The 24302-nt window shown below is 33.1% G+C and overlaps 3 protein-coding genes across 4 annotated transcripts in view; 2 read left to right on the forward strand and 1 right to left on the reverse strand.

The window, feature by feature from the left end:
- LOC134251033 (ribonuclease P protein subunit p14-like) overlaps positions 1 to 21709 on the forward strand; it is a 29111-nt gene extending 7402 nt beyond the window's left edge. Inside the window, exons 2-6 of one of the 2 annotated variants that reach the window (XM_062733396.1) lie at positions 17604 to 17668; positions 18412 to 18499; positions 18829 to 18902; positions 20670 to 20748; positions 21125 to 21709. In XM_062733396.1, coding sequence (XP_062589380.1) covers positions 17607 to 17668; positions 18412 to 18499; positions 18829 to 18902; positions 20670 to 20748; positions 21125 to 21196 — 375 coding nt within the window. In that variant the 5' untranslated portion in view covers positions 17604 to 17606 and the 3' untranslated portion in view covers positions 21197 to 21709. Of the gene's footprint in view, positions 1 to 17550; positions 17669 to 18411; positions 18500 to 18828; positions 18903 to 20669; positions 20749 to 21124 lie in introns of those variants that run through there. The other variant, XM_062733394.1, reaches the window with a different exon arrangement.
- On the forward strand, positions 3457 to 4880 carry LOC134251018 (putative nuclease HARBI1). Its single transcript, XM_062733379.1, has 3 exons — positions 3457 to 3692; positions 3972 to 4229; positions 4664 to 4880. Exons 1-3 carry the CDS (start codon positions 3607 to 3609, stop codon positions 4878 to 4880), a joined length of 561 nt encoding a protein of 186 aa, XP_062589363.1. The 5' UTR covers positions 3457 to 3606.
- LOC134251041 (uncharacterized) lies at positions 4960 to 6744 on the reverse strand. Its single transcript, XM_062733406.1, has 6 exons — positions 6607 to 6744; positions 6157 to 6369; positions 5885 to 5966; positions 5612 to 5677; positions 5329 to 5430; positions 4960 to 5096 (listed from the first exon to the last, which is right to left on the reverse strand). The coding sequence occupies exons 1-6, from the start codon at positions 6742 to 6744 to the stop codon at positions 4960 to 4962; spliced, it is 738 nt and encodes a 245-aa protein (XP_062589390.1).
- Positions 21710 to 24302: the final 2593 nt, after the last annotated feature.

Consider the following 24302-nt stretch of genomic DNA (forward strand, 5'->3'; position numbering starts at 1 on the left):
AGAATATTACTTATAAAAATTAATTCCTTTATTGGTATATTGAATTTAGGAAAAAAGACGGACTGTTTTAGCTGCATTTTCTTCAGTAAAACGTGGGGATTTAAAAAGCCTCTGATTTGCAATTTCCATAATCACAGATCCTAGCTTATACTCTGGTGTCGAAAAATCAAAAAATGGGATTTTCTTGACCATTTCAAGATGACCACAGTGGAGTCGCCAGTTCCGGGTCGTCTCCAATTCCGGGTCACTCGCGTGTATTTTATGCCTAGAGCTAAAATTTAAGCGCAAAAAACTTAATAAATACTCTGGTCATGAAGAACTGGTCATTCTGTATGTAATTAATTAAAAAAATTTGAATATAAACTTTAAGAGAGCATCCGACAATCGAAATTCTGAAACGCACACATTAAAGACTTGAATGTTTCTGCTGCGGTGACGGGCTATTTTCGTTTTTGTTCGCTGCAGAAAGGCTGATATAAAAGTTCTTGATAAATAATGATAGTTCGAAAGTATGGCAAATGCATTTAGTTTTAACTCAAAAATCAATCATAATGATCGCGCTGCTCCAATAAAAGAATAATTTAAATCAAACTGTAGTAGTTTCTTTAATTGGAGGTCACGAAATCTCGTGGCATGAACATGTCAAAATTCTATGTACAAAACCAATTGACAACCATGTATTTACCCTGATTTTCAAAAGTAATCTAACTGGAAAATATTTTTTTTAAAATTAAAATCTAATTAACCCTTCAAATGCATTTAATTTAAATGAATTTAATTTTATTATTTTTAATTCTTATACATTTTTTAATTCAGCATGTTTTGTTGTAATTGTTTTGAAAATATTTTAAACATATTTCTGTGGTTGTTTTACTTTTTTCCAAGCTGCATGAATTGTTTTATTTTTCAACATCATAAAAATCGTGTTCCGAAACGTTCCATGAATATTACACGACCGTAAAGTCACATGACCCGGAAATGGAGAAAATGATTCGTAACTGGGGAAGCTAGGCCTTGCTGAAATACCCCTGTAAATATCGTTCCCGTGCAACTACTTTGAAAACGAAAAGGTGTTTGGATGACTCACTATTTGTTCTTTCAATACATATATTGCATAAAATAAAAATTGAACAGATTTGCAAATTATTAAAGAAACACCCTGACGTGACCCGGAATGGGGCCCGTTTCATCAAAGGTCGTACGCCCAGTCGTAGCGCTACGCCGGTGTAAAGTCGGGACTAGCACGAAGAGTTGCGTTTCGTTAAAGAGCTTGAGCCCGTTTCACTAAAATGCGTACGCCTGTCTTAACTCTACGCCCGGCGTAAGTCCGGACTTACGTCTAACATTTGGACTAAGATCCGTTTCACTAAAGGGCGTAACTTTGCGCCCGCCTTAAGTTAAGACAAAAATCTACGGCTGGTCTAAGGCAGGCGTAACTATAGACGTAAACATTGGATAATGGCGACTTTCTGGCTGCTTCACAGAAGAAGAAGGGAAACACCTCGGCGAGAACGCGTTTTTCGGGACCGAACCAACCCTCTCGAGTATCTTGATGATATAGATCTCGTAAGTAGGTATAGGTTCCCGGGAAGAGTCATTCGAAAACTGATAAATGATGTTGACCCTATTGTGAGGCGACCTACATACAAAAGTCATGCCATTCCCACCCACATTCAGCAGTCCAGTCCAATACGAAAATTCGTAATATTACAAGTTATCGTAATCTAAAACTTATATTACAATTTTTCGTAATGTAATTAAATTACGAATACACGTAATATAGCAGATTGTAAGAGACTATATTACGAGTTTTCGTAATCCAAGACAAATTCAAGTATTGCAAGAAATTGAGTGGTGGGTAGCAAAGTATGACGTCAGTAATATATCAGATTTCACATTTACTGATAGCACGCGGTCAGTTTGGTCAGTTACGCCTATCAGAAAGCATGGAAATTCAAGAAGAAAGTACCGCCAGCGATGTGTGAGTGGACAATTTCGTTTTTTTTATTCTTTTATAGGAATTTTCCCAAGGAAAAGACCAATTTTCCAGTAAATTTCAATATTCGCTTAAGCATGTCGCATTGGTCTATATCACCCGAACTCCCTACTTTTCTTCCGAAGTCTACCCTAAAAATCACACCCTCGTCTCATAATTCAACTGTTCGTGCAATTCTTATTGAAATACATGCAGAATTCAAATCTCAGTAAGAGTCGTACAAGTTATCGCCCGTGACATCTCGTAGTAAACGTCATACTTTGATACCCGCCACTCAATTTCTTGCAATGCTTGAATTTGTCTTGGATTACGAAAACTCGTAATATAGTCTCTTACATCTGCTATATTACACGTATTCGTAATTTAACTACATTACGAAAAATTGTAATATAAGTTTTATATTACGATAACTTGTAATATTATGCTTTCTCGTAATCTTACGTTTTTTCGTAATATTACGAATTTTCGTATTGGACTGGACTGTTCAGGTACATGTATAAATTATGTGAATGCTTACTGTAGCATTGTATACTTCTTAAATATCCACACATAAATAAACAAATACTGACGCATGGAATCACATGATATGACAAATATAATGAGTTTTACAATGTACCTATTAATATAATTAAACTACATTTGCATACTTATTTATACATGTATATATAAAGATACACATAAACATCTTACAGGTAATTATCACCTTAAGATATCTGTCAAAGGCAGACTTCTTTTCGGAAGTAGGCGACCTTCATGGCGTTTCCAGATCATCCGTATCCCGAGTAGTACACACAGGTTGTTATACTTCATTATTTTAAATTTAAAATGATATTAACTCTATTTTTATTAAAAAATATTGCAGGCACGTAGCATCGTTGATGTGGAGATTTGACCCCTTGAATGTTTTAACATTTTGTCCCCTGCATTCACAAATGATAATAAAAGAAAATGTGAGCAAGTTAACACATCCCACGCCCCTCCTCTCTTAATATTTGACAATGTCATGCAAAATAAATGGCATGTTACACATTAAATACACACAAGTAATTCAAAATGAGGCATAATTCCAAAGTAATCGTTACATGTATTAAAACTCCGTGCAATTATTGAGTCTTTATTTTGTACAGATAAAATGAATATACCGGTAATAAAAAGTACCGAAATTCCCAGAAAAAAATTGAAGCGGAATTTCTTTGTAATATGCGCCTACACAATGTGTTCTCAATAACTGCAAAGTTTCACGAAATTAGGTTTAGCAGTTTCAGAAAAGTGACAATTGCAAGTACTATGGGGTATACTGATAATAATAATTATAATAATGATATGTACATGTTTGTATACACTATCCTTCATGTTTCCACATGCCTGTAATACATTTAATCAGTTGTACATTTCCTTTCCAAATATTCTTTATATATATCATTAAGGATTTTAACGCAGATTCATCATATTGTTATACAGTGTGCAGTGCAATAAATACAACAGTGGACAACATTAAGTTTCCAGTTACTGCCAATGAATTACGCCATGTAAAATCTGAGTTCTATGACATTGCCAAATTTCCCAATTGCGTTGGTGCAATCGATGGTACTCTAATACCAATTAAGGGCATGAGTGGACCACAGGAGCCTGCTTTTGTATGCAGAAAAAACTTTCATGCCTTAAATATTCAGGCCGTAACAGATTCCAATATGAGGTATAAACGGTATTGATTAAAACATAAATACGAGCACATCATTTTTTTTGTAATAGAAATACCCTTGTATACGCCAAAACTTCAACAGGAGAAAATTAAAATATTTAATATATCGTCAAAAGGGTTTTATGAAATAACAACCTTTGAAAATGTAAATGTTGTCAATTTTAAAATAAATTATTGCACCAAATATAACCAAACAAATATAACAAACATAAGAATGCTAATTGTTTGCTTACATATGCATAAAGGATGAAAAATTGGTTGATATTATTTCAGATTTCTTCAAATCAATACCTGTTTTCCCGGGGCAACTCACGACTCTTTCGTTTTGAGCAACTCGGGATTGTCAGGTGTTATGGAACATCTCGAAGGGGGTGGGTGGTTACTTGGGGATTCTGGCTACCCTCTCAAGGAATGGCTCTTAACGCCATTCTTATCCCCAGCAAATCAACACGAAGTGAATTACAACGATGCCCATGGAAAGACTCGTGTTGTCATAGAAAAATCGTTTGGGGTATTAAAATCCAGATTTAGGTAATTTAAACGCAATTTTTCGTTAAATATCTTTATTACATATGTCATATTTGCAAGCAAATATTTTATTTCAAACGTTCATTACGATAAACGCGACCTTAAATTTTTTTTTATTTGAGAAAAAAAAACGTATATCTATTGCAACCATAAATAAACATTGTTACAATTTTATTGTGAATTCATTTAAAATTCTGTGGGCCAAGTTTTTTAGATTGTGGATTTTTTTTGGTTATTTGTGGAGATGTAATTTCGTGTATGGGTCGGTTTTCATATTCATGCAGTAACAAAGATATCTCTTTCTAAATTTCCTATGAAGATGTAAATTCGTGGTGGTTTGGGGGGAGGGGGGGGGGCTACCAACGAATATCACGAAAATTGAGCCACCACGAATTCTAATGATTCTACAGTATTTACATTCAAGTAAATCTTTGCAGGTGTTTACATCGAACTGGAGGAGTACTCCCCTTTTCACCAAGTAGATGTTCTCAAATTATTCAATGCTGTATCCGGCTTCATAATTTAGCGGTTTCAGAGAAAGTCCCCTTACTTGAGGGTGGGGTTGTACAGAACATCAATGACAATGCCGTGTTTAACGCAAACGCACCAAGGAGAGCACAGGATGTGCGCATTCAAGTTGCAAATTTATTTTAACAATTCATCTATTCATTAAATCACACACTTACATTGTAATAAAGAACATGACTACTTTATCATTTTGTGTTCAAATTTATTAAATGCCAAATTTGTTTTCAAATGCCGCCGCTATTCTCTCTAGGGCATCTGCTTTTCTCTCCTCTGCGATGGCTCTTCTCTTCTTCACTTCTATCAAATTCAGCATAAACTCAGCGTCGGGGTCGCTGGCCGTGTCTTCATTTTTAATGAAAAGTTTTATAATCAGAACAATGTCAATTGAAACAGAAGAAAATCAAATAAAATCATATGTGTAATATGAATAGTTAAAAGTGCACGAATGAAGTTGAAACAGTTCACTAGGGTTTTTTTCTTAACAAACGTAAAATTACGCGAAAAATTAAAACTGAAGGAATGTTTAATACATTTTTAATTCATTTTCATAGCGTTGGCATTGTTTCTTTTTTACCTTTACGTTTAGATCCATACAGAGTTGAAGCAAAGAATGTGTCGGTGGAAGGCCCGGACACATGTACACTTGGAGCTTCTTCCGGAACGTCAACTTCTTCTACTATATACATGTACAAACATACATTTTTTAATTTGAAAAAAAAATCAATATTTCAAATCTACACACTTATGTGTTCCGCGTGTGAAGAAGATGCATATCAAATTTTTGACAATCTATTATAATAATTTTTATGATTTAAAATTTTATAAGTTTATTATATAATATGTATAATTATACAAACCAATCAAGGATGGAATTCCAGCGGAAATTTCCGATGTGACTGCAGTGCATGATGAGGCTAAGCTATCTGTTACAAAGAAATACTAGTATTTAGATATCTTATATTTCAATTTTTTATACTATAACTACTACAATAATATTAAATATACAAAGCATGGAAAATCAAATAGTATATGAAGCAAAAGTCGGGAAGGCAACATTATGAGGTTATTAAAATACATGTAGTGAACGTATGTTTACAATGCAGATGCATGTACCATGTATTTATACATACTTGTTTCAGAATTACTGGCAAAGGCAGTATCAACCCCTCCCTCAATCCCAGAGATAAGTTCATCCGGTATAATTGACAAAATCTAGCAATAAAAACAAAAAAAATAGTTGTTGCCTTTTTCAATTTATTAAAATAATAAACGGTGCGAAACATTCATGAAAAAATAATTATGTCAGTATCGGAAACTCATCTTAGCAACGATCGAAACGTTTTTTTTAATACATAGTACATATAATTATATCAATTTTAGGTAAATATTAGAAAACACATACGTCAAGTTCCCATGCCTTGAATACAGATTCCGGGGGAGGCCCTCCGCCCGTTCTCTTCGTCTGGTATTTTCTACTGGCTTCTTTCTTCTTTACAATGGATCTTGCATCTTTCCATTTCTTTTTTATTTCTTCTGTTTCCCTCTTGCACAAGGCAGAAGAAGAATTTATTCTGCAGTAAAAATTTAACACTAAATATATTTTTGAATCCCCAGTCTACTTTCATTTGTATATTTTTTGTTAGAAATTAAAAAAATATATAAAAATACACAAAACCTAAATAACATTCCTATTTTTGCCAATTTAGTTAGGTTTTTGACCATAAATATACATTATATGTAACATGTAGACATGAACAAATTGTATGTAATCAAATCGGAGATGTTATTAAATTTTTGTTGATCGTTATTTTAAAAACCTAAATGCTTACTGCTTTGTGATGTCTTCCCATACAGCTTTCTTTTTCTCGTTTGTCACTGATGACGACAGTTTTGCAAATAATACATCTTTGTTTTCAATTACACAAGATGTGAGAATTTTCATTTCATCATCAGTCCAGTTTGGCTTACGTTTTTTACTCTCCGAAGACATTTTGATTGTGCAGAGTCAATAGCGAATATTGCAGACGACAATATCGATATTAACATGTTTGTTTGTTACGAAATTCACATTATTTAAGAAAACGCCATGGAAATCAACATGACAGATCAGAGAGAGAGAGAGAGAGAGAGAGAGAGAGAGAGAGAGAGAGAGAGAGAGAGAGAGAGAGGTTTCTTAAATTCTTTATTTCACTACAAAACACAGTTGCGAATGTATTCCTTTCAACATAATTCAATCTACGATATATTTTCAATCTAAATATGTTTCAACGCTTTTAAGTTTTTATTATAGACATCAAAACAAATATTGCAATAAATAATAAAGAAGAATATGTGATCTTTTCCATACATCTTTTCAATGAATATTAAACAAATTTCTCTCTCTCTTCTCTTTCTCCCCCCTCTCTCTCTCTCTTTATGATATGTATGCGCATGTGCATAAGCTCGTTGTCAAGGACGTAAGTCTGGCCTTAACTTAGTCCGATACTAGTATTTACGGTCAGGCGTACGCCTCTTAGTGAAACGCAATTTACGCCGGACTAAATTTTGGCGTACGCCCCGAGGCCTAACTTAAGTTTGGTCGTATCTTACGCCTTTTAGTGAAACGGACCCCTTATCGTTACGCCTAACTAAATTTAGGCCAAAATTTTACTACTCATGGGTAGGCGTAAGTTCGGGCGTAAAGTTGAAATTAAGCAATTTTATTGATTTTAAAACAACCTAGCGAGTTCAAACAACACATATTATTCAATTATACATACTATGAAGGGGGGGGGGCTGCTACAACCACTTGGGGACGTAGTTGATTGAAGTAATAACATTCTTAATATTTTTATACATTTCTTCTGATCATGAGGAAAAAAAAGATGTTCTTTTTAGAGATTTCTTACGTAGTCCATGTCGACAATGCATTCGTACCCATTTGATTGTTGTATTGTAGGTATTGTAAATCGACTATACATATTCTATATTTATTCCCCCGCTTAAAAAGCGGGAGGGTATATAGTAATCGGTATGTCCGTCCGTCCGTCTGTTAGGCTTTGGGGTACCAATCTCTTGTCCGCATCTTCTCTTATACTTTTGGATGAAAATGATGAGATTTTCACAGAATCTTTATTACATATTTCCATTGTGCCTCATTTAACGTTTTGATCCGACACATATTTTGGGTTTCCCAAAGCAAAACAAGGACACTGCCATTATATTCATATGGGAGGCGGAGTGTATCATTTAGTAAGGCCATTACTCAAAGTACCTCTAAGTATATATTCTGTTTCATTCACTAAAAGACCCAATAAAATTGTCTATTTTGAAAAAAAAATCCCAAAAATACATTTTTAGGAAAAAAAATGGTTTCAAAAGCACAGTAATCCTCCATCTGGTAATTTTCTACATTAAGAAAAAAATTAATTCATCTTGAAAGCAAATATAGGTTTTTTTATCATGTTTGAATAGTCCATTTCTTATTAACTTCTCGTCCACATGAGTTAAACTAGGGGGGTCGGAGAGAGGGTCCAAAACCACCTGAATTTGCAGATTAATGAACAGTTAATGTACAGAGTTAGGGGTAAAGGTAATTATTTTTCTAGTTATCTGGAACAAGTGAAGTCCCCAGCAAATATAAGACGGAAACCGGGGAAGGGGAGGGGGATCTCATGGACAATAAGAGATTTTTTAAATGAGGAAAATATTTAATTTATTACTTCTATTATACTAGTATTGATGTAAGACGGTGATATTTACACAGTTAATTTCAAGAAATGAATTATTCCTAAAAAAAATTTCTTTTTTCTCAGACAAAGATTGATACAGTAGATATTTTTATTTTTCATAATTTCGTCTAAAACTAAAAAGAGTAAATCTTAACTAGTATTAAATAATCTTACTGCATGTAAAGCACGTATAAGATGAAAATATACATGTTTTTTTTAAGTCCCGAATAACTTAATTAAGCATTGAATTCACGCGCGGTATTCAATTTATCGGCACGGCCAGGTGTATTATAGGACCGAAGACAGCCAAAAAGATGAATTCAATGCTTATATTTACATCCTTTAATTTTCCTTCTTCATAATTGCTTATTTCGTTAATCTTTAATGTGATATTAGCGCCCTTCAAAACTGACGTGGTTAATAGACGTAAGAGCCGCTTGTGACGTCAGATGACGTTGCAAAGTTAAATAACGCAAACAAACATTGCGGAGAAAAAAGTGACAAATTAATCTGAAACGCATTTGTGTAGTATTTTTACGTTAATTTAACAGGGTTATAGTTTTTAATAAAATTGAGTCAAAACATTGTACATTTTGTTGTTCCTAGATTATAGAAAATGCATGTAGTTCCTACTGTGTATTCTAACGCGCGATGACAAGGTTTCGCGTGTGTTATAGAAATTTGAATGTCGTGGATTTCTAATGAATTTCATAAGGAAAATTATACGGAATGTAAATATATTCTTATGAAAAACAAAATAAAGACTAACTGCAATTTATTAATTTTAAAGACAGAGAACACAAAAGCAGAGGATTTTTTACGAATATATTTGTAGTCATTCTCTCTCTCTCTCTCTCTCTCTCTCTCTCTCTCTCTCTCTCTCTCTCTCTCTCTCTCTCTCTCTCTCTCTCTCTCTCTCTCTCTCTCTGCGTACTTGTAAAACGGTACATTAAATTCAAGCTGCAGATAGTAAAAAAAAAACTATGATAGCATGCACCTAGAATCTAGTATTTCTAAATTATTTTCTGTACATTTGTGCCATTTCAATAAACAATAACAATATTAGAATGAATCAGTTGAAATGACAAAATTTCAATAGACTAAGAGAGGATTATCTTAAATGTACCTTAGAAGTAAACTGTAAAAATTATTTCTTGACTCAAAATATGTAAACCGTTTCCATTTTTTTTTTTTTTTTTTTATTTGTTTTTCTAATTTTTTTTTTTTGCTTGCAAGTATACATTTCTATACATTTTTATGAAAATAAAGCTTTCAAATCTTATTCTGTTATCATCGTCAGTAGAATCAGTATTTATCATGAAATTGATTATCAAAGGCGAAGTCATTAACCTGTATCAATTTCGGGAAGAGGGGGAGGCTGTAATTTAAATTCCAAAATAAATATACAGTTTAACTTAATTCTGAAATACTTTTTGGATCCTTTTCTTCCTTTCAATTTCTAAGACTTACATTGTATTATTGAAATGTTGTTAAAAAAATAAATAAATAAAAATCGATTTCTTATAAGATACATGTCTCCTACATGACCCTATAAATCCTTGCATGTTTCACTTAGTGCAAATATTCATTTATCTATAAATTGTATTATTCTGTACTTTGACGTGCTACAATTTATCCATGTTTAGAGTACGCATTGGACATATTGGACAATATTTACGTTTTTGCGCCTGCGCAATGCAACGTTGTCAAGGACTTAGTCCTGCGACTAAGCATATCGTTTACGACTAGACTTACGCCACTTGGTGAAACGCAAATTACGCCCGACTAAATTTTGGCGTAAGCCCCCCGGAAGTACACCTAAGTTAAGGCTTAACTTTACGACTTTTGATGAAACGGGCTCCAGTGTATTTAAAAGCTTCAAAGGGATAGAGTAAAGTTTGGTGCGAATATGATGTAGACCTAAATGTTGATTTACATAAGGTAGTAATGAATCAAACGTGACATCGTGTATTGATAAAGGTTTATTGTAAGATCGATGCCCATGACTGCTTCATAGTTCATAGAGGGCTAAAATAGGAAGGGGGCTAAAATAGGCTTCGCCTGCTGCCCGATTCCATTCACTTTATGTGAATAAAATCTTGTATAAATAAAAAAATATTACATAGAAAATTATGATAGCTTTAATCTTTTTTACATTTTGTATTTTTCCTTCCTTTTTTGTGAATTTTAAGGCATTCAACTATCTCTCAGCGGCCAGTCTTCCTTTCTCAAGAATCTTGGTTTACTTCCAAGATCAGACCGTTCACCAGACATAAAAGATACAGGAGATTTTTTTTATTTTTGTATATTTTTTCCGTTCAAACTTGAACACTTGTCTTTTATCTTTTATTTATGAATTTCCACTATGTTTTCTTTTTTGAAATTTCAAATAGTCATGAATAAGAGCATAATTGTTTAAATATTCAATTGAAAAAATATAGAATACACTGCATTTCACAAATTTCGATCTCATATAGGACTTACATACAATCTACAAAACAATGTTGTTTTTGTTTTTGTTTTTTTTTTTATTAAGCTTTGTCCTTTGTATGAGGTACATGTAGGATTATATTTTTGTTGAAGCGTGTTGAACAAACAAACCATATTAAGGTCAAGATCTAGTAAATAACTTGAGACTAATTTTTTGGTGCTAGATCCATTATGATGTCATAATCAATTTCAACTTTCTTTTTCCCGTACTTTACGGCTTTAGCAGAATTATGTAGAAAATAGGGTATTTTCATGTAATTCAATTTGAAATCATATGAAAAGTAAACCGGATACCTATATTAAACTTGATATTGATTTAAAGAAGAGGCCATGAACATACTAATTACCGTTTTCTGAGAGACTGTAGGCAATCTGCATACATTTCCTTTGCCGAACACGGAAAAAAACTCCCATGTTTATGACTGGTTTTCTTAATTTTTCATTGAAAATGAAAGTTTAAAATACAGTTTTTCATCTTGTTTACCTACAAATTATGCCCCGAAACACCTTATTTGACCAAGCTAAAGTTGTAAAGCATCAATAAAGGGTTTTATTTCTCAAGTTTCATAAATCTGTAGGCACTTTTCATTTACTAGATCTTGACCTTAACCTTCATCAAATCTTCCGAATATTAAATAATTACACAATAATGACATCATAATTATAACTATCAATAATTATAATATAGCATAATTAAGACATACAAGTGAGACCCAAAAAATTTGTTAATAGGCATTTCTAAACACCGGCACACTTATTTTCAAGTAGTGGTTGGAACCAGCTAATCACTAATTTCTTTTGGAGGTTAAACTTTCGTTGTCTTCGATTTATGGAGAGACCCATGATATTGAATTAAATACTAGTACCCACATATCAATATTTTTTCTTAAATCTCGAAAATTTGCATCCACGAATAAATGTGATTTTACTATAATATTTGCTCTCAGAATATGAGTCTAAGCACATGTTTTATTTTTAGTTTCAGCTAAACTATCAATAAAAAAACTTGGATCCTTGCCTTTTTCTAAAATATTCGTAAAATAAATTTTAGCATATTTCATGATATTAGGTTTCGTGTATTGATGATGCATAGATCATATTATGATCAACTATTTTAAAGCGATGAAATGACGGAAATAAATTAAGTACATGTACAATATCTTAATTGATCAGAGATGGACAATGCAAGAAATCCTTTGGGGTTCGTCAAACTTAAAACTCTTTGAAAAGATCTAATGGCACCTTGGACATCACCACAGATTCTCTGACATACACCTAACAAATACCACGATATATCGGTACATCCACTAGGTATGTGTTCTCCCTTGTCAAAATGCACCAAGAAATATAGACTGTGTAAGGAGTCGAATCGTTTTGGATCATTCATACGATTATAGCAGAACAGTTCCAGTGTTTTCAAGATGATTAGAGGTGGAACTTTTAAGTACACTAAATCGTACCCATATTTTTCCGTTTCCTTGTCATTGAGTAAGTCACTGAACACACCCTCGAATAAAATCTTGTGAGGCACAAAAACATCTGTCACGGAAGCCTTCATAAATTTAACAAAAAGAGACTTTCCTGAAAAAATTTCTCGATATTTTGATATGTTTACAGCATTATTATAAATGACATACGGCTGTGATATCTTGGATTTGGCCCTGGCAATGATGGAGAGTGTTGATCTGATGTCGTTTCTCTCAAATATCAAGATGGCGTAGTATAACAAGGTTGTTATATCCGAAAATCTCATTACGTCATGATAAATCTGAAGCAATCGTCCGTGCATTAAATACACTCGGTTTCCTTTTGGATATTTGAACAGTTTCCTGTATATAAGGAAGAAAAGAAATTGCGAAAGATATTTTTGCGTAATAACATGATCCCTGCATTCAAACTCATTTCTACGCGACAAACCTGCTATGTTTCGTAGAGTTCCAAGCAAGTTAAATTCTGTTAATCTAACGAATCCAAACCTTACAAGATGAAACTGATCAATTTCTGAGAAAAAATTAATATCATTTTGAACTTCAATTACATCAGCTTGAAATCTTAGTTCACGGTTAGGGTCATCATTCAAGAAGGAACTTACAGTACGACTATTGAAAATGCAACTGTAACCTTCTTCATACAAAGAATTGAGCCTGACAAGTAATGATTTTTTTGCTAATACGGATAATTTTCCCAAAAACATATTGTTCTCTGGTATGAAAAAATTGGGGCAATATTCCTTGTTCACCCAATGCATCAATCGCTTAAAGCAAGACCAAAAACAATGTATCAATGTTTGCACCGACCAAACATATTTTTCCTCTTGAATTTCCCAAAACATGGCTGTTTTCAAAAAATAAGAACAGAGTACAGGGTTGTTGTCGTCTTTGTTGATCACCTCTTTCAAGAATAATTTCATCAGCCCGTATGTTAAAAACTGACAATGGTTCATAGTTTTCACTAATCTATATTCGGCCAATGAAAAGGATATCCTCCATTCCTTCTCTGCATCATTTTTACTCCCAATTGGAACAAAATGGCAGCCGCTTGTTAAGATTTCATGAACAACACTTGCTGGTGGCCAGTTCTTGCCTCTCGATGTCCAAGAAGATGCCGATGAAGGCCAAAAATTACATTTAAAACAGAGAGTTAAATCAAGGTCAGTGCTATCACATTGTTTAATCTTCATGCATGGCCCATGAGCGGATGACTCGAATCCCATAGAAGTGCGATGGAGAAAAATATTTTCCATTAATTGACGTCCACCTGAACTCAAAAGAAATACATTTCCATTGTGCACTCTGATGTATTCTTGTGACAATAATTGCAATATAGGAATATCTATCATCTCAGTATACATGGTATAATAACTATTTCCTTGAAAATGTTTTCTTATTTTCGATAGACTCTGAAACATCGATAGCAAAGTTTCATTAAATGAAGGAAGCTGAAGGAAGCAAAATCCAGGGCGACTATTCACGTATTTCAGAAATTGAAATCCGTTTTTGATAGCTTTTTGAACCAAATCTTTCTGTTTATCCTTTGTTAGTATAAGACAGTTTGTTAAACAACACATCACGTCAAAATCGGAATCAGAGAATATAAATCCCTCTCTTCGGCTTCCCATAAGCATAACAACTCCGGAAGGATGCAAGCATTGAGAAGAATTATCATTATTTGAAATCATCTCCACCAGGTCCATCGCAGATCTTCTTATTTCGATCTGAAACGGTGATCCCACCTTCTTACACAATCCATCGTACACTCCCTCAGACAAAACACTGATGCCTTGCCTTTCAACCTTAAAAAAAAGCTTGTAATTATATTTTGATGTTGAAAATTTTCTGTGGATTTTACTTTTTCCTCATTTCCCATTTACTAGTACATTCTAATTAGTAAAATTTACAAAGTTATGTCATACATACATGTAGTACAGCAGTATTTGAAATATTGTATGCATTTAATTAGTAGCAGTTTACATATTTTGTTATACTTAGCAATATTGTATACATTTTTATTACATGTATTAAGTTTTACAAATTTTTGTTATATATAATATACCGGATAATATTGTATAATTTGTAAAATTTACATATTTTTGTCATAAATACATGTAGTATACGTAATATTGTAAACATTTCTTTTAGTAAAAGTTTATATATTTTTAGCTCACCAGAGTCGAAGGCTCAAGTGAGCTTTTCTGATCACATTTTTTCGTCCGTCCGTAATATTTGTAAACTTTTCCGAAGGCTCAAGTGAGCAAATTTTGTCTGTCTGTCCGTCTGTAAACTTTTCACATTTTCGACTTCTTCTCAAGAACCATTGGGCCAATTTTGACCAAACTTAATACAAAACATCCTTGGGTGAAGGGGAATTTAAATTTTTAAATATTGTATACATTTTACTTGGTAAATTTTCAAATATTTTTTGTTATACACCTGTACATAGTAATATTGTATTGCATTCTAATTAGTAAAATTTACATATTTATTACATATTTTTGTTATACATAACATATTATATTTTAATTTAATAGAATATTTTAAGTATATATTTTTGTACATGTACTCTGATATGTCTTATGTAACAAAGAAATAAACAGGAGAAGGCGCAGATCTGCACATTTATATATATTCCTGCTACCCAAACCTGAATAATCATAATAAAATTTTGTTTCATTAAAAAAAAAATGAAATTACAGAAAATTCTATTTTCTTCCATGAATATTTACTCATCCTGAACTTATTAAAAATGGATCTCTTTTTAATATCTGGATCATCAATATTATTTTCAATGAGTGAAGACGTGTTGAAATTAAAATGTTTCACATTCAAATTTGAATTCTTCATTTATTGTCTACTGTTGCATTAAAATTCTCTTCCATTATATACTAGTACTTTAGGGACAAATAATATATGCACTTGGTAAATGTATAAATTGCATTTTATTGCATTTTATCTGAAGTAGGACCAATAACATAATTATGCATGCAAGTTGCATGTGAAAAGTTAAAAGACTGCATGTAATTCAAATAATCTTCTTCTTTTAAAAAAGATATGCAAAAAATACTCCACATAATTATAAAAAGGGTTACAATTTACTGGTGTAAACTATGTTTTATCAGATCCAAAGGCTGTGTATATTTTATTTATTAATTACTTTACTTAATTACCATTGTAAAATGGTTACATGAATCAAGACTATGTCTGCAATACTGCTGCCATGCACTAGTTCAAGCTACACAAATCGATAAATGCATGATACCAGCTAATATTGAGCTATATCATCTTGTTTCATTTGCTTTATATCACGTTCTTTAGTATACACAGTGTGCATTATTTTGATAATTATACTTAAACATTTTTTTTTCTGAATATTCTCCCGACATCCTGTTTTGTGTCATTCGATTGGACCATTTTTTCTTCTTCCGGCATTCACTTTTTCCGTCTTTGTGTAGACCGTTTTTATCTTAATTCCCGTTCAAATGAATTTTATCTACCAGTACAGCATCCTCCCAAGTCGAGTTTCTGATCCGCTCCGCTCCACCTAAACCCTTGACCGAATAGGCTAAGTTTGACAGGGTTAGAAATGCGTCCTCTGATTGGCCTCATGCTAGTTTGCATGAACCAATCAAAACATAGTTTATTTAAACTGAAACTAAATCATAAACAGAAACACGCCAGTTTTTGTCCCAAGGATAACGTATTTATCATTAAATAGCCCAGTTACAGGTTTGTCTCAGCTTTTTAGTTGAGTTGTATTGAATTTATTACCGACTACCAATATTATATTTCGAATTCGCTGTTGAATTCGTTTACTCTGATTGGCTAATAGCAGAGGTCAGTAGAGTTCAAAATGTGTGATCTCACTAGATGGCGTGACAGTAAACCCCGTCAAACTTAGCCTATTCGGTCAAGTGTTTATGTGGAGCGGAGTGGATCAGAAACTCTTGACTTGGGAAGATGCCAGTACAGTGGAGTCGCCAATTCCGGGTCGTCTCCAATTCCGGGTCACTCATTGTATTTTATGCCACATTGTTAAAATTTAAGCGCAAAAAACTTAATGAATACGCTGGGACAGTCATGAAGAACTGTTATATCTATATGTGATTAATTAATTACAAAATTTTGAATATCAACTTTAAGAGAGCATCCGACAATCGAAATTATGAAACGCACGCATTTAAGACTTGGATGTTTCTGCCTACTTTCGTTTTTCTTCGCTGCAGAAAGGCTGATATAAAAGTTCTGCAGTAGATAAATAAGCTCGAAAGTATGGTAAATGCATTTAGTTTTAACTCAGAAATCAATCATAATGATATCGCTGATAAAATTATAATGATTATTAAATCAAACTCTAGTAATTTCTCCAATTGCGGGTCACGTAATCTCGTGGCATGAACATGTCAAAATTCTATGTACAAAACCAATCGACAACCATGTATTTACCTTGATTATCTAAAGTATTCTAACTTGAAAATATTTTTTCTAAAAATTAAAATCGAGTTAACCCTTCAAATGCTTTTTTTAAATAAATGAATCTAATTGTATTATTTTTAATCCTCATACACTTCTTTAAATTATGCATTCGCAATTTGTTTTGTTGTAATTGTTTTAAAAATAATTTAAACATATTTCTGTGGTTGTTTTACTTTTTCCAAGCTGCATGAATTATTTTATGTTTCAACATCATAAAAATCGTATTCCAAAACGAAGTTACATGACCCGGAAATGGAGAAAATGATTCGTAACTGGGGAAGCTAGGCCTTGCTGAAATACCCCTGTAAATATTGTTCTCGTGTAGCTACTTTGAAAATGAAAACGAATGTGTTTGGATGAAGCTAGGCCTTGCTGTAATTCCACTGTAATATAGTATATATATATTGTTACCCGTGTATACTATTTGAAATATAACTTATACGTGTTTACAGAATTACATGGGGAGCGCCTATGCTTTTTCCCTCCTTCCTCTTTGTATATACTCTGAATATGTAAAACCAAATATCATAAATAGTATGTTATCCGCCCCTGTTCACTGAACTAGTTTGATCAAAACTGTTGCAAAATAATCCGGGAAAAATAATGTCATAAATTGGTTTTAAAGCTTATCGAGGGCATGTGGTTTCCTGCTTGAGTTTCTGCACGATGTGATAGTTTACTTCATGATGAATGCCAATAAAACGAAGTATTCGTCTATAAAGAAGTGCTATTTTAGAGTTAAATTGTAAGTGTAGATTTTTTAAAGGAAAATTTTATACCTGTAACGGGAGGAGAAAAAATGCAGCGTACAAGAGATGGTTTAGACCGGGATTCGAACACGGCATCCGTGATCTGAATATCCACCTATCTTCCACCTGAGCTATCTGGTCATGACGATCGAACCTGACACCACAGTCCTCCCTTCTTCAGGTCTTTGGCCCCTGTAAATACCATCTCTTTGGCCCCTGTAAATACCATCTCAGGCCCTTCCGTGGCCGGTATTCTGTTTGAACTGTCACTTCCAGGGCATGGCATGACACCAGTTGTTACAACAGAGAAGAAAATGCAGCAAACCAGACCGGGATTCGAACTTAGGTTGTCACAGAATATCCATTCACACTGCTGTATCATTACTCAGCTATCTGGTGACTGGCAAATGAACCTTTTTAGTTTTTATGTTATAAAAGGACAAATAAATCTGGAGTCACCGTGACTTCAGATTTACTGTGTGACATTGTACTTTTTAAGGTATGGTTCAAATCACAGTCACCAGATGAATAGTTAGTGTAATCCCCCATCTGAATTTTTCAGACTTTATAACTACTAAATAGCAAATATACATGGATCCCTAGTTTATCAAACCAACCCCTTTAAGGACTCAGGTGATTGCTGTGGGCTATAGGAGTTCAGTATGTTTACTTATATTAACTTATGAATTCTTAATATTATTTAATAACAACTATTTTAACCTAACCTTATGTTTTGTAGAGAATTTGAACATATTGGAGACAAAGACATTGGACCGACAATGTTCAACTTCGTTGTCCACCAAGCTGTTAAAAATTTATTTGGAGAGGTTTGTACAAGGATCTTCTTTATTTTATTTTTTTTTATCTTATGCAATTGTTTTCAAAGAAACACAGACCTTGTCAATACTGTTCAAGTCAGAACTGTTTTTTTTTCACAATTTTACTTATCAATTTTTATTTTAAATAACTTAAATTTATTTTATAAGTCAGTATTATATTCTCACTCACATCATTCAGCTAAATATAAATATATTTATAGTAAATATATATTTATTTGCTTCTTTACAATAAAAGCCCATATTTTACTTTGATCTTTACAATAAATACCTGTAACGTTTGAAGCTTGAACATGTTGAATTGTTTTATTAATTAACAGATTGGGGAGAGTTGTGTTGATGTTATCAAGTATGACCCGCTGTTTTCAGAAGCCATTATAGTGACCAATGAAAGGTGAGCTTTTTTAATTGTATTATTTAATTAAGATTTACTTCAAAATTGAAAGCAAATCAAGGTTGGGAAAGGGTAGGGACAGAACAACCTTCTTGATTTTGCAGACAAAAGACCCACATGATCAAAAAAGAGTTTATTATCCTTTTGACCTCAAGCAATAGGTGTCTTCCAATTATGGCCACAGTTGTGTGAAAAATATATCCGCGAAAACTAAAAGGCTTCCTGAGGTATCAGGTGGAAATGAAACATTACAGACAGACAGAAATGCAGGCAGACAGACAGACCAAAATTAATATCCCCCACTTTCAGTGAAAGCAAGGGACAAAAATCTGGAATCCTGAATTTATATAAATATAATGGTCAAGATCTTGGAAATTTCAAATTTTATAATAATTATTATTTCTCTATACTGTATAAGTAGAATTTTTAGCAAGGATGTAATTTTGGCATTATTAGTGAGGATACTTACATCGCTAAAATTGAATATCGCCAAAAATTAATTGCCTTTTATTTATAAAAGCTTCTTTAGTAAGCATTTTAAAATCGCTAAAATAACTTCTCACTAAAAATAAAATACCAATTTGTAAGGACAAATCGCTAAATTTGCGTCTCGCTAAAATTTCCACTTACACTGTAATTTGTCCAGGGACCTATATACATGTTCTAAGTTAGTATATAGGTCCCTGGTTTGTCATATTATTTAATATGTATATTTTAAGCATTTTATACCTTGATTACCAGAACAAGGATATTTCATTGAAAAAAATGAATTCATGAAATCAAATCCTTTGAATCATGACAATTCAAATTTTACTGTGAAGTCTGTGTTTATTTTTTAGCTAGATTTTTTTAGGTTCTGAAATCTGTAATTTTCTGAAACCTAATTCTTTTAAGAATATGCGAGTTTCGAGATTGTAACTCTCCTGCGATAGAGTCGCAAAAAGTATCCATTTCAGCATGGAGGTGGGACAGTTTGTTTATGTATACAAATGTGCATAAATAAATGAACGATGTTTATGGCTTTTAAAATTTATTTAATGTTATAGAAAGATAAAAATGTTAAGCAGTGATGCATTTTATGATTTTATCAAGCTTAACTGTGTATATTTATAAATCTACTTTCAATTATAGTGTACTTGAAAACGAAATAAACGTCGTGGTCTTCATAAAAAGTAAAAGATTTTCTTGATTGTACAAACATTCTCTAAAAAGTTAGTAGGTTTTTTGAAGTTATAATAAGGTAAAAAATTAATGTGTCATTTAGATTGCCGACTTGTAATGATCAGATTCATGTTTACCGTATTTATTAGAGGTCCATATATCTCTTTCCTCGTCTGAAAAGTCTCACATCCATTGACTTTTCTTTTTTGTTCCGATTTTTTTGCTTTAAAAAAATGGCACCTTTACTTTAATTCGGTTATTTTCAAGTTGAACAGTGCATCCTTACAATTATATAATTACGATAAACCACGTTTATCGATGATGCGATATATCCAATAATGAATATCTGTCCCACCTGTTTGTTTACGCGGCAACCAAACTCCCCTCCTCAACGAAAGAGCGCACCAAGGGAGATTATCTCGAAACTTGCGTATTGAATAAAATTTGCATGACATGTGATGATGTCTTACAAAAATTATACTTTTGTCAATTCATGTTTTTCAGCCACAACATCTCTTTAACAAACCCTTTTGGTTACATTTGATGAAATTTAAAGAGGATCAAGATCATAAAGAACTATTATTATGATTTTTTTTTACTTTCTAGTTTTAGAGGACAGCTGCACAGTGCTTTAACGTTATTTGGATGCTATGACAACAAAAGATGTGCCTTTAGAGTAATGCAGGTTATTTTTTTAATACATGCATATTGTACTGGAATATACTCTACTTATCTTAACTCTTAAATGAAATATATTGTTAAAATTTCAAGCTCATACAACACAGCATTTTGTTAGCCTAGGGTAAATTTTGCTCTAGAAGCCTCCCCACTTTTGTTCCTCTAGTATTGAGCACTGGCAAATTCTAGAATTTGGACAGTTTATTTTTTTCAAGCTTTTCAAGCTTAGTCAGATTATTTTAAGAAGTAATACCCTTTTGAATCCTTTGCTATGGGTCTGGATTTTAAAAGTTTTAAAAGTTATATATGTTGAATGTTGTCATAATATGTGTATGATTTGCAGAATAATGTTATGTATAATTATTTGTTTATCTGTATTACAGATATCCTCAAGTCTTATAAATTTGGCAAGTGACAGCCGGCAGCTGAGTGGTCCAATGAAATCCAACATATGATTTCTTAGTCGAGGAGATAACCCCTGACTCACAGACATCTGAAGCTACTTATTTTTCTTTTAATAAAAAAATACATTTACCCATACCTAATAATAAACTTTTATTAGGTATGGGTATATTTTTTTTATTAGAAGAAAAATAAGTAACGTCAGGTGCCCATGCCCCGACTGTGTTCAAGTACATGTATTTATACAGATGCACAATTATGCCATTATGAAAATTATACACGTGTTCAATATACATGTCAGTATTATATAAGATGAGGTCTATTTGCCTGTTTAATTGTTTATCATGTTGAAAAAGAAGATGGACAGTTGAAAATCAGTGATGTAGAGTAACAATTCAGATAGCTAACGTTAAAAAAGAGATTATTCTATTAGTCATATATATATATATTCATTGTTGCATGTAAAATGTTAAATGAAGCACAAAGATCATGATACATGTACATGCATAAAAATACTACATGTAAATAAATTTTACTTAACATATAAATGTTGTTTTAAAAAAAAAATGGAGGAGTTGCACTTTTTTTTCAATTTTGTAATTATAATTAAATACCTTGTTATTCTTTTGCTGATAATATGATTGAAGATTCTTAGTCTTCATTAGATTCATTGGCAAAGATCCAATATTGTAGAAAAAATGCACTTTTCTACTTATGTTCTTAGTACTTATGTACTATATGTGACCTTCTAGGTGAACATAAGGATTTATATTTTTCTGTATTAAACTAAAAGGTACCCCTCCTTAAGTCTGATTGCAATATTGATTAATGCTGTTTCAAAGTTTCAAGTCCAAATGCTACTTTTCTCTTCCTTACTTATAAGTACAAACCAGTAGAGCTGCGTCTCGATAGAGACTTCTCATTTTTAGCTCACCTGAGCCGAAGGCTCAAGTGAGCTTTTCTGATCACATTTTGTCCGTCGAAAAAATGCACTTGTCTGTCTAGCTGTCCGTCTGTAAACTTTTCACATTTTCGACTTCTTCTCAAGAACCACTGGGCCAATTTTGACCAAACTTGGTACAAAGCATCCTTGGGTAAAGGGGAATTAAATTGTTAAAATGAAGGGACATATCCCCTCGCTAGGGGAGATAATCAAGAAAAGACAAAAATATGGTTGGGTCAATAAAAAAATCTTCTCAAGAACCACTGGGCCAGTAAAGCTGAAACTTATGTGGAAGCATCCTGGTATAGTGTAGATTCTAAATTGTTCACATCATGATCCCCGGGGGAAGGGCAGGGCCACAATGGGGAATCAAAGTTTTATATAGAAATATATAGGAAAAATCTTTGAAAATCTTCTTCTCAAGAACCACTGGGCAAGAAAAGCTGAAACTTATATGGAAGCATCCTGGTATAGTGTAGATTCTAAATTGTTCACATCATGACCCCAGGGGGAAGGGCGGAGCCACAATGGGGTATCAAAGTTTTACATAGAAATATATAGGAAAAATCTTTGAAAATCTTCTTCTCAAGAATCACTGGGCCAGAAAAGCTGAAACTTATTTCCTGGTATAATGTAGATTCTAAATTGTTCAAATAATGACCCCCGGGGGAAGGGCGGGGCCACAATGGGGAATCAAAGTTTTATATAGAAATATATAGGAAAAATCTTTGAAAATCTTCTTCTCAAGAACCACTGGGCCAGAAAAAATGAAGCTTATGTGGAAGCATTCTGGGGTAGTGTATATTCTAAATTGTAGGAATCATGACCCCCGGGGGAAGGGCGGGGCCATTATAGGGAATCAAAGTTTTACATAGAAATATATAGGAAAAATCTTTGAAAATCTTCTTCTCAGGAACCACTGGGCAAAAAAAGCTGAAACATATGTGCCCATGGAAGGATCATGGGGTAGTGTAGATTTCAAAATGTCTAAATTACGATCAGTGGGGTAGGGTGGGGATGCATTATGTACAACAAAGGGGAGATCTGGTAAAGAACAGAATGGTCAAAGCTTCTCAGGTGAGCGATGTTGCCCATGGGCCTCTTGTTAAATTTTAATTTTAAATTAATTTAGCTTGAAAATGGACATTGAAGATTGGTTGCCCCATCCATAATCCCCCCCCCCCCCAAAAAAAAAAATCACATATATTGGAGCCCAGCTCGGGGGAAAAAACACACAACTCATTGGGTTAAAAATTATATTCAACCACAAGTCATGTGGGATATCTTTTTATCCTGTCAATATTATTTAAGGAAAACAAGTATATACTGACAAAACGTCAGAGATACTCAAGCTGTAGAAAGTCAACTATAGGAAGTGTCATTAATATCCTAAAACATGTAAAATGGTATAGGATGAGGGGTATTGAGTTCAATCTTCTGTTGAATAAAATACATATACATAAAACTTATATTGAATTTAATGAGAATAAATATAATTAATCATACTAATTTTTAAGATGAATTTACGTTACTCACTTTCAGGAATATTTTATAAAGATGTTATACTTCAAACTTTATATATGTTTTTTTTTAATAATTATTATTGCGTAATGAAGTACATCTATCACAGTTTAATATACATCAATCCAAATAACTTGTTACAGGCCTACAGGTAAAAACGTTTTTCAAAGTGGATGGGGGGGGCTCTCTCGAGTCGGTTCGGCTCCAAAAAATCCACGTGATCGCGGGATCATCTGTGCGGCATGTCCAATATATATTCCTTTCGAATCCAAAAGAAGTTATATAGCTTCCGTCACCAAAGCTGAAGATAACTAGTGCGATATTTTGAAATTTAAAAAAACAAACCTACGAGGGAGAATTTAACATTAATGTGCTATTGTTTTACTGTCACTCAAAGTGCACATGCACTTCATTCTCAGGCTCGTGTGAAACAATTTAAATATGGGGGGGGGGGGGGGGGGGGGTTCAACCATACATTTTCTGGTTATGCATAGTAAAATTTGTTAACGATGGGTACCCTGCGTCACCTTTCAGAGTAAACAGTGGACTCGTCCAAAGATGCTCTGTCGGCGTCTGTGAAAGTTACCTGAGATTCCTACGCAAAGGAAAGCGCGAAATATCTGTATAAAAACTGTTGCGGCTGCGGAGCTTTATTCATTGTTCATTCGCCATAGAAAAGAATCCGACATTTAAAG

The sequence above is a fragment of the Saccostrea cucullata genome, unplaced genomic scaffold, assembly GCF_032062105.1.
Source record: "Saccostrea cucullata isolate Sc308-1 unplaced genomic scaffold, CSIRO_AGI_Scuc_v1 ctg746, whole genome shotgun sequence".
Taxonomy (NCBI): Eukaryota; Metazoa; Mollusca; class Bivalvia; order Ostreida; family Ostreidae; genus Saccostrea; species Saccostrea cuccullata.

What these genes read in the sequence shown, in the direction of transcription:
- LOC134251018 (XM_062733379.1), top strand. Translation starts at nt 3,607, where the DNA reads ATGAGTGGACCACAGGAGCCTGCTTTTGTATGCAGAAAAAACTTTCAT. An exon ending in GTAACAGATTCCAATATGAG is followed by an intron (nt 3,693 to 3,971) that starts GTATAAACGGTA and finishes ATATTATTTCAG; the next exon opens with ATTTCTTCAAATCAATACCT. An exon ending in GTATTAAAATCCAGATTTAG is followed by an intron (nt 4,230 to 4,663) that starts GTAATTTAAACG and finishes AAATCTTTGCAG; the next exon opens with GTGTTTACATCGAACTGGAG.
- LOC134251041 (XM_062733406.1), bottom strand. Translation starts at nt 6,744, where the DNA reads ATGTCTTCGGAGAGTAAAAAACGTAAGCCAAACTGGACTGATGATGAA. An exon ending in TCAAGGCATGGGAACTTGAC is followed by an intron (nt 5,967 to 6,156) that starts GTATGTGTTTTC and finishes TTTTATTGCTAG; the next exon opens with ATTTTGTCAATTATACCGGA. An exon ending in TGCCAGTAATTCTGAAACAA is followed by an intron (nt 5,678 to 5,884) that starts GTATGTATAAAT and finishes TCTTTGTAACAG; the next exon opens with ATAGCTTAGCCTCATCATGC.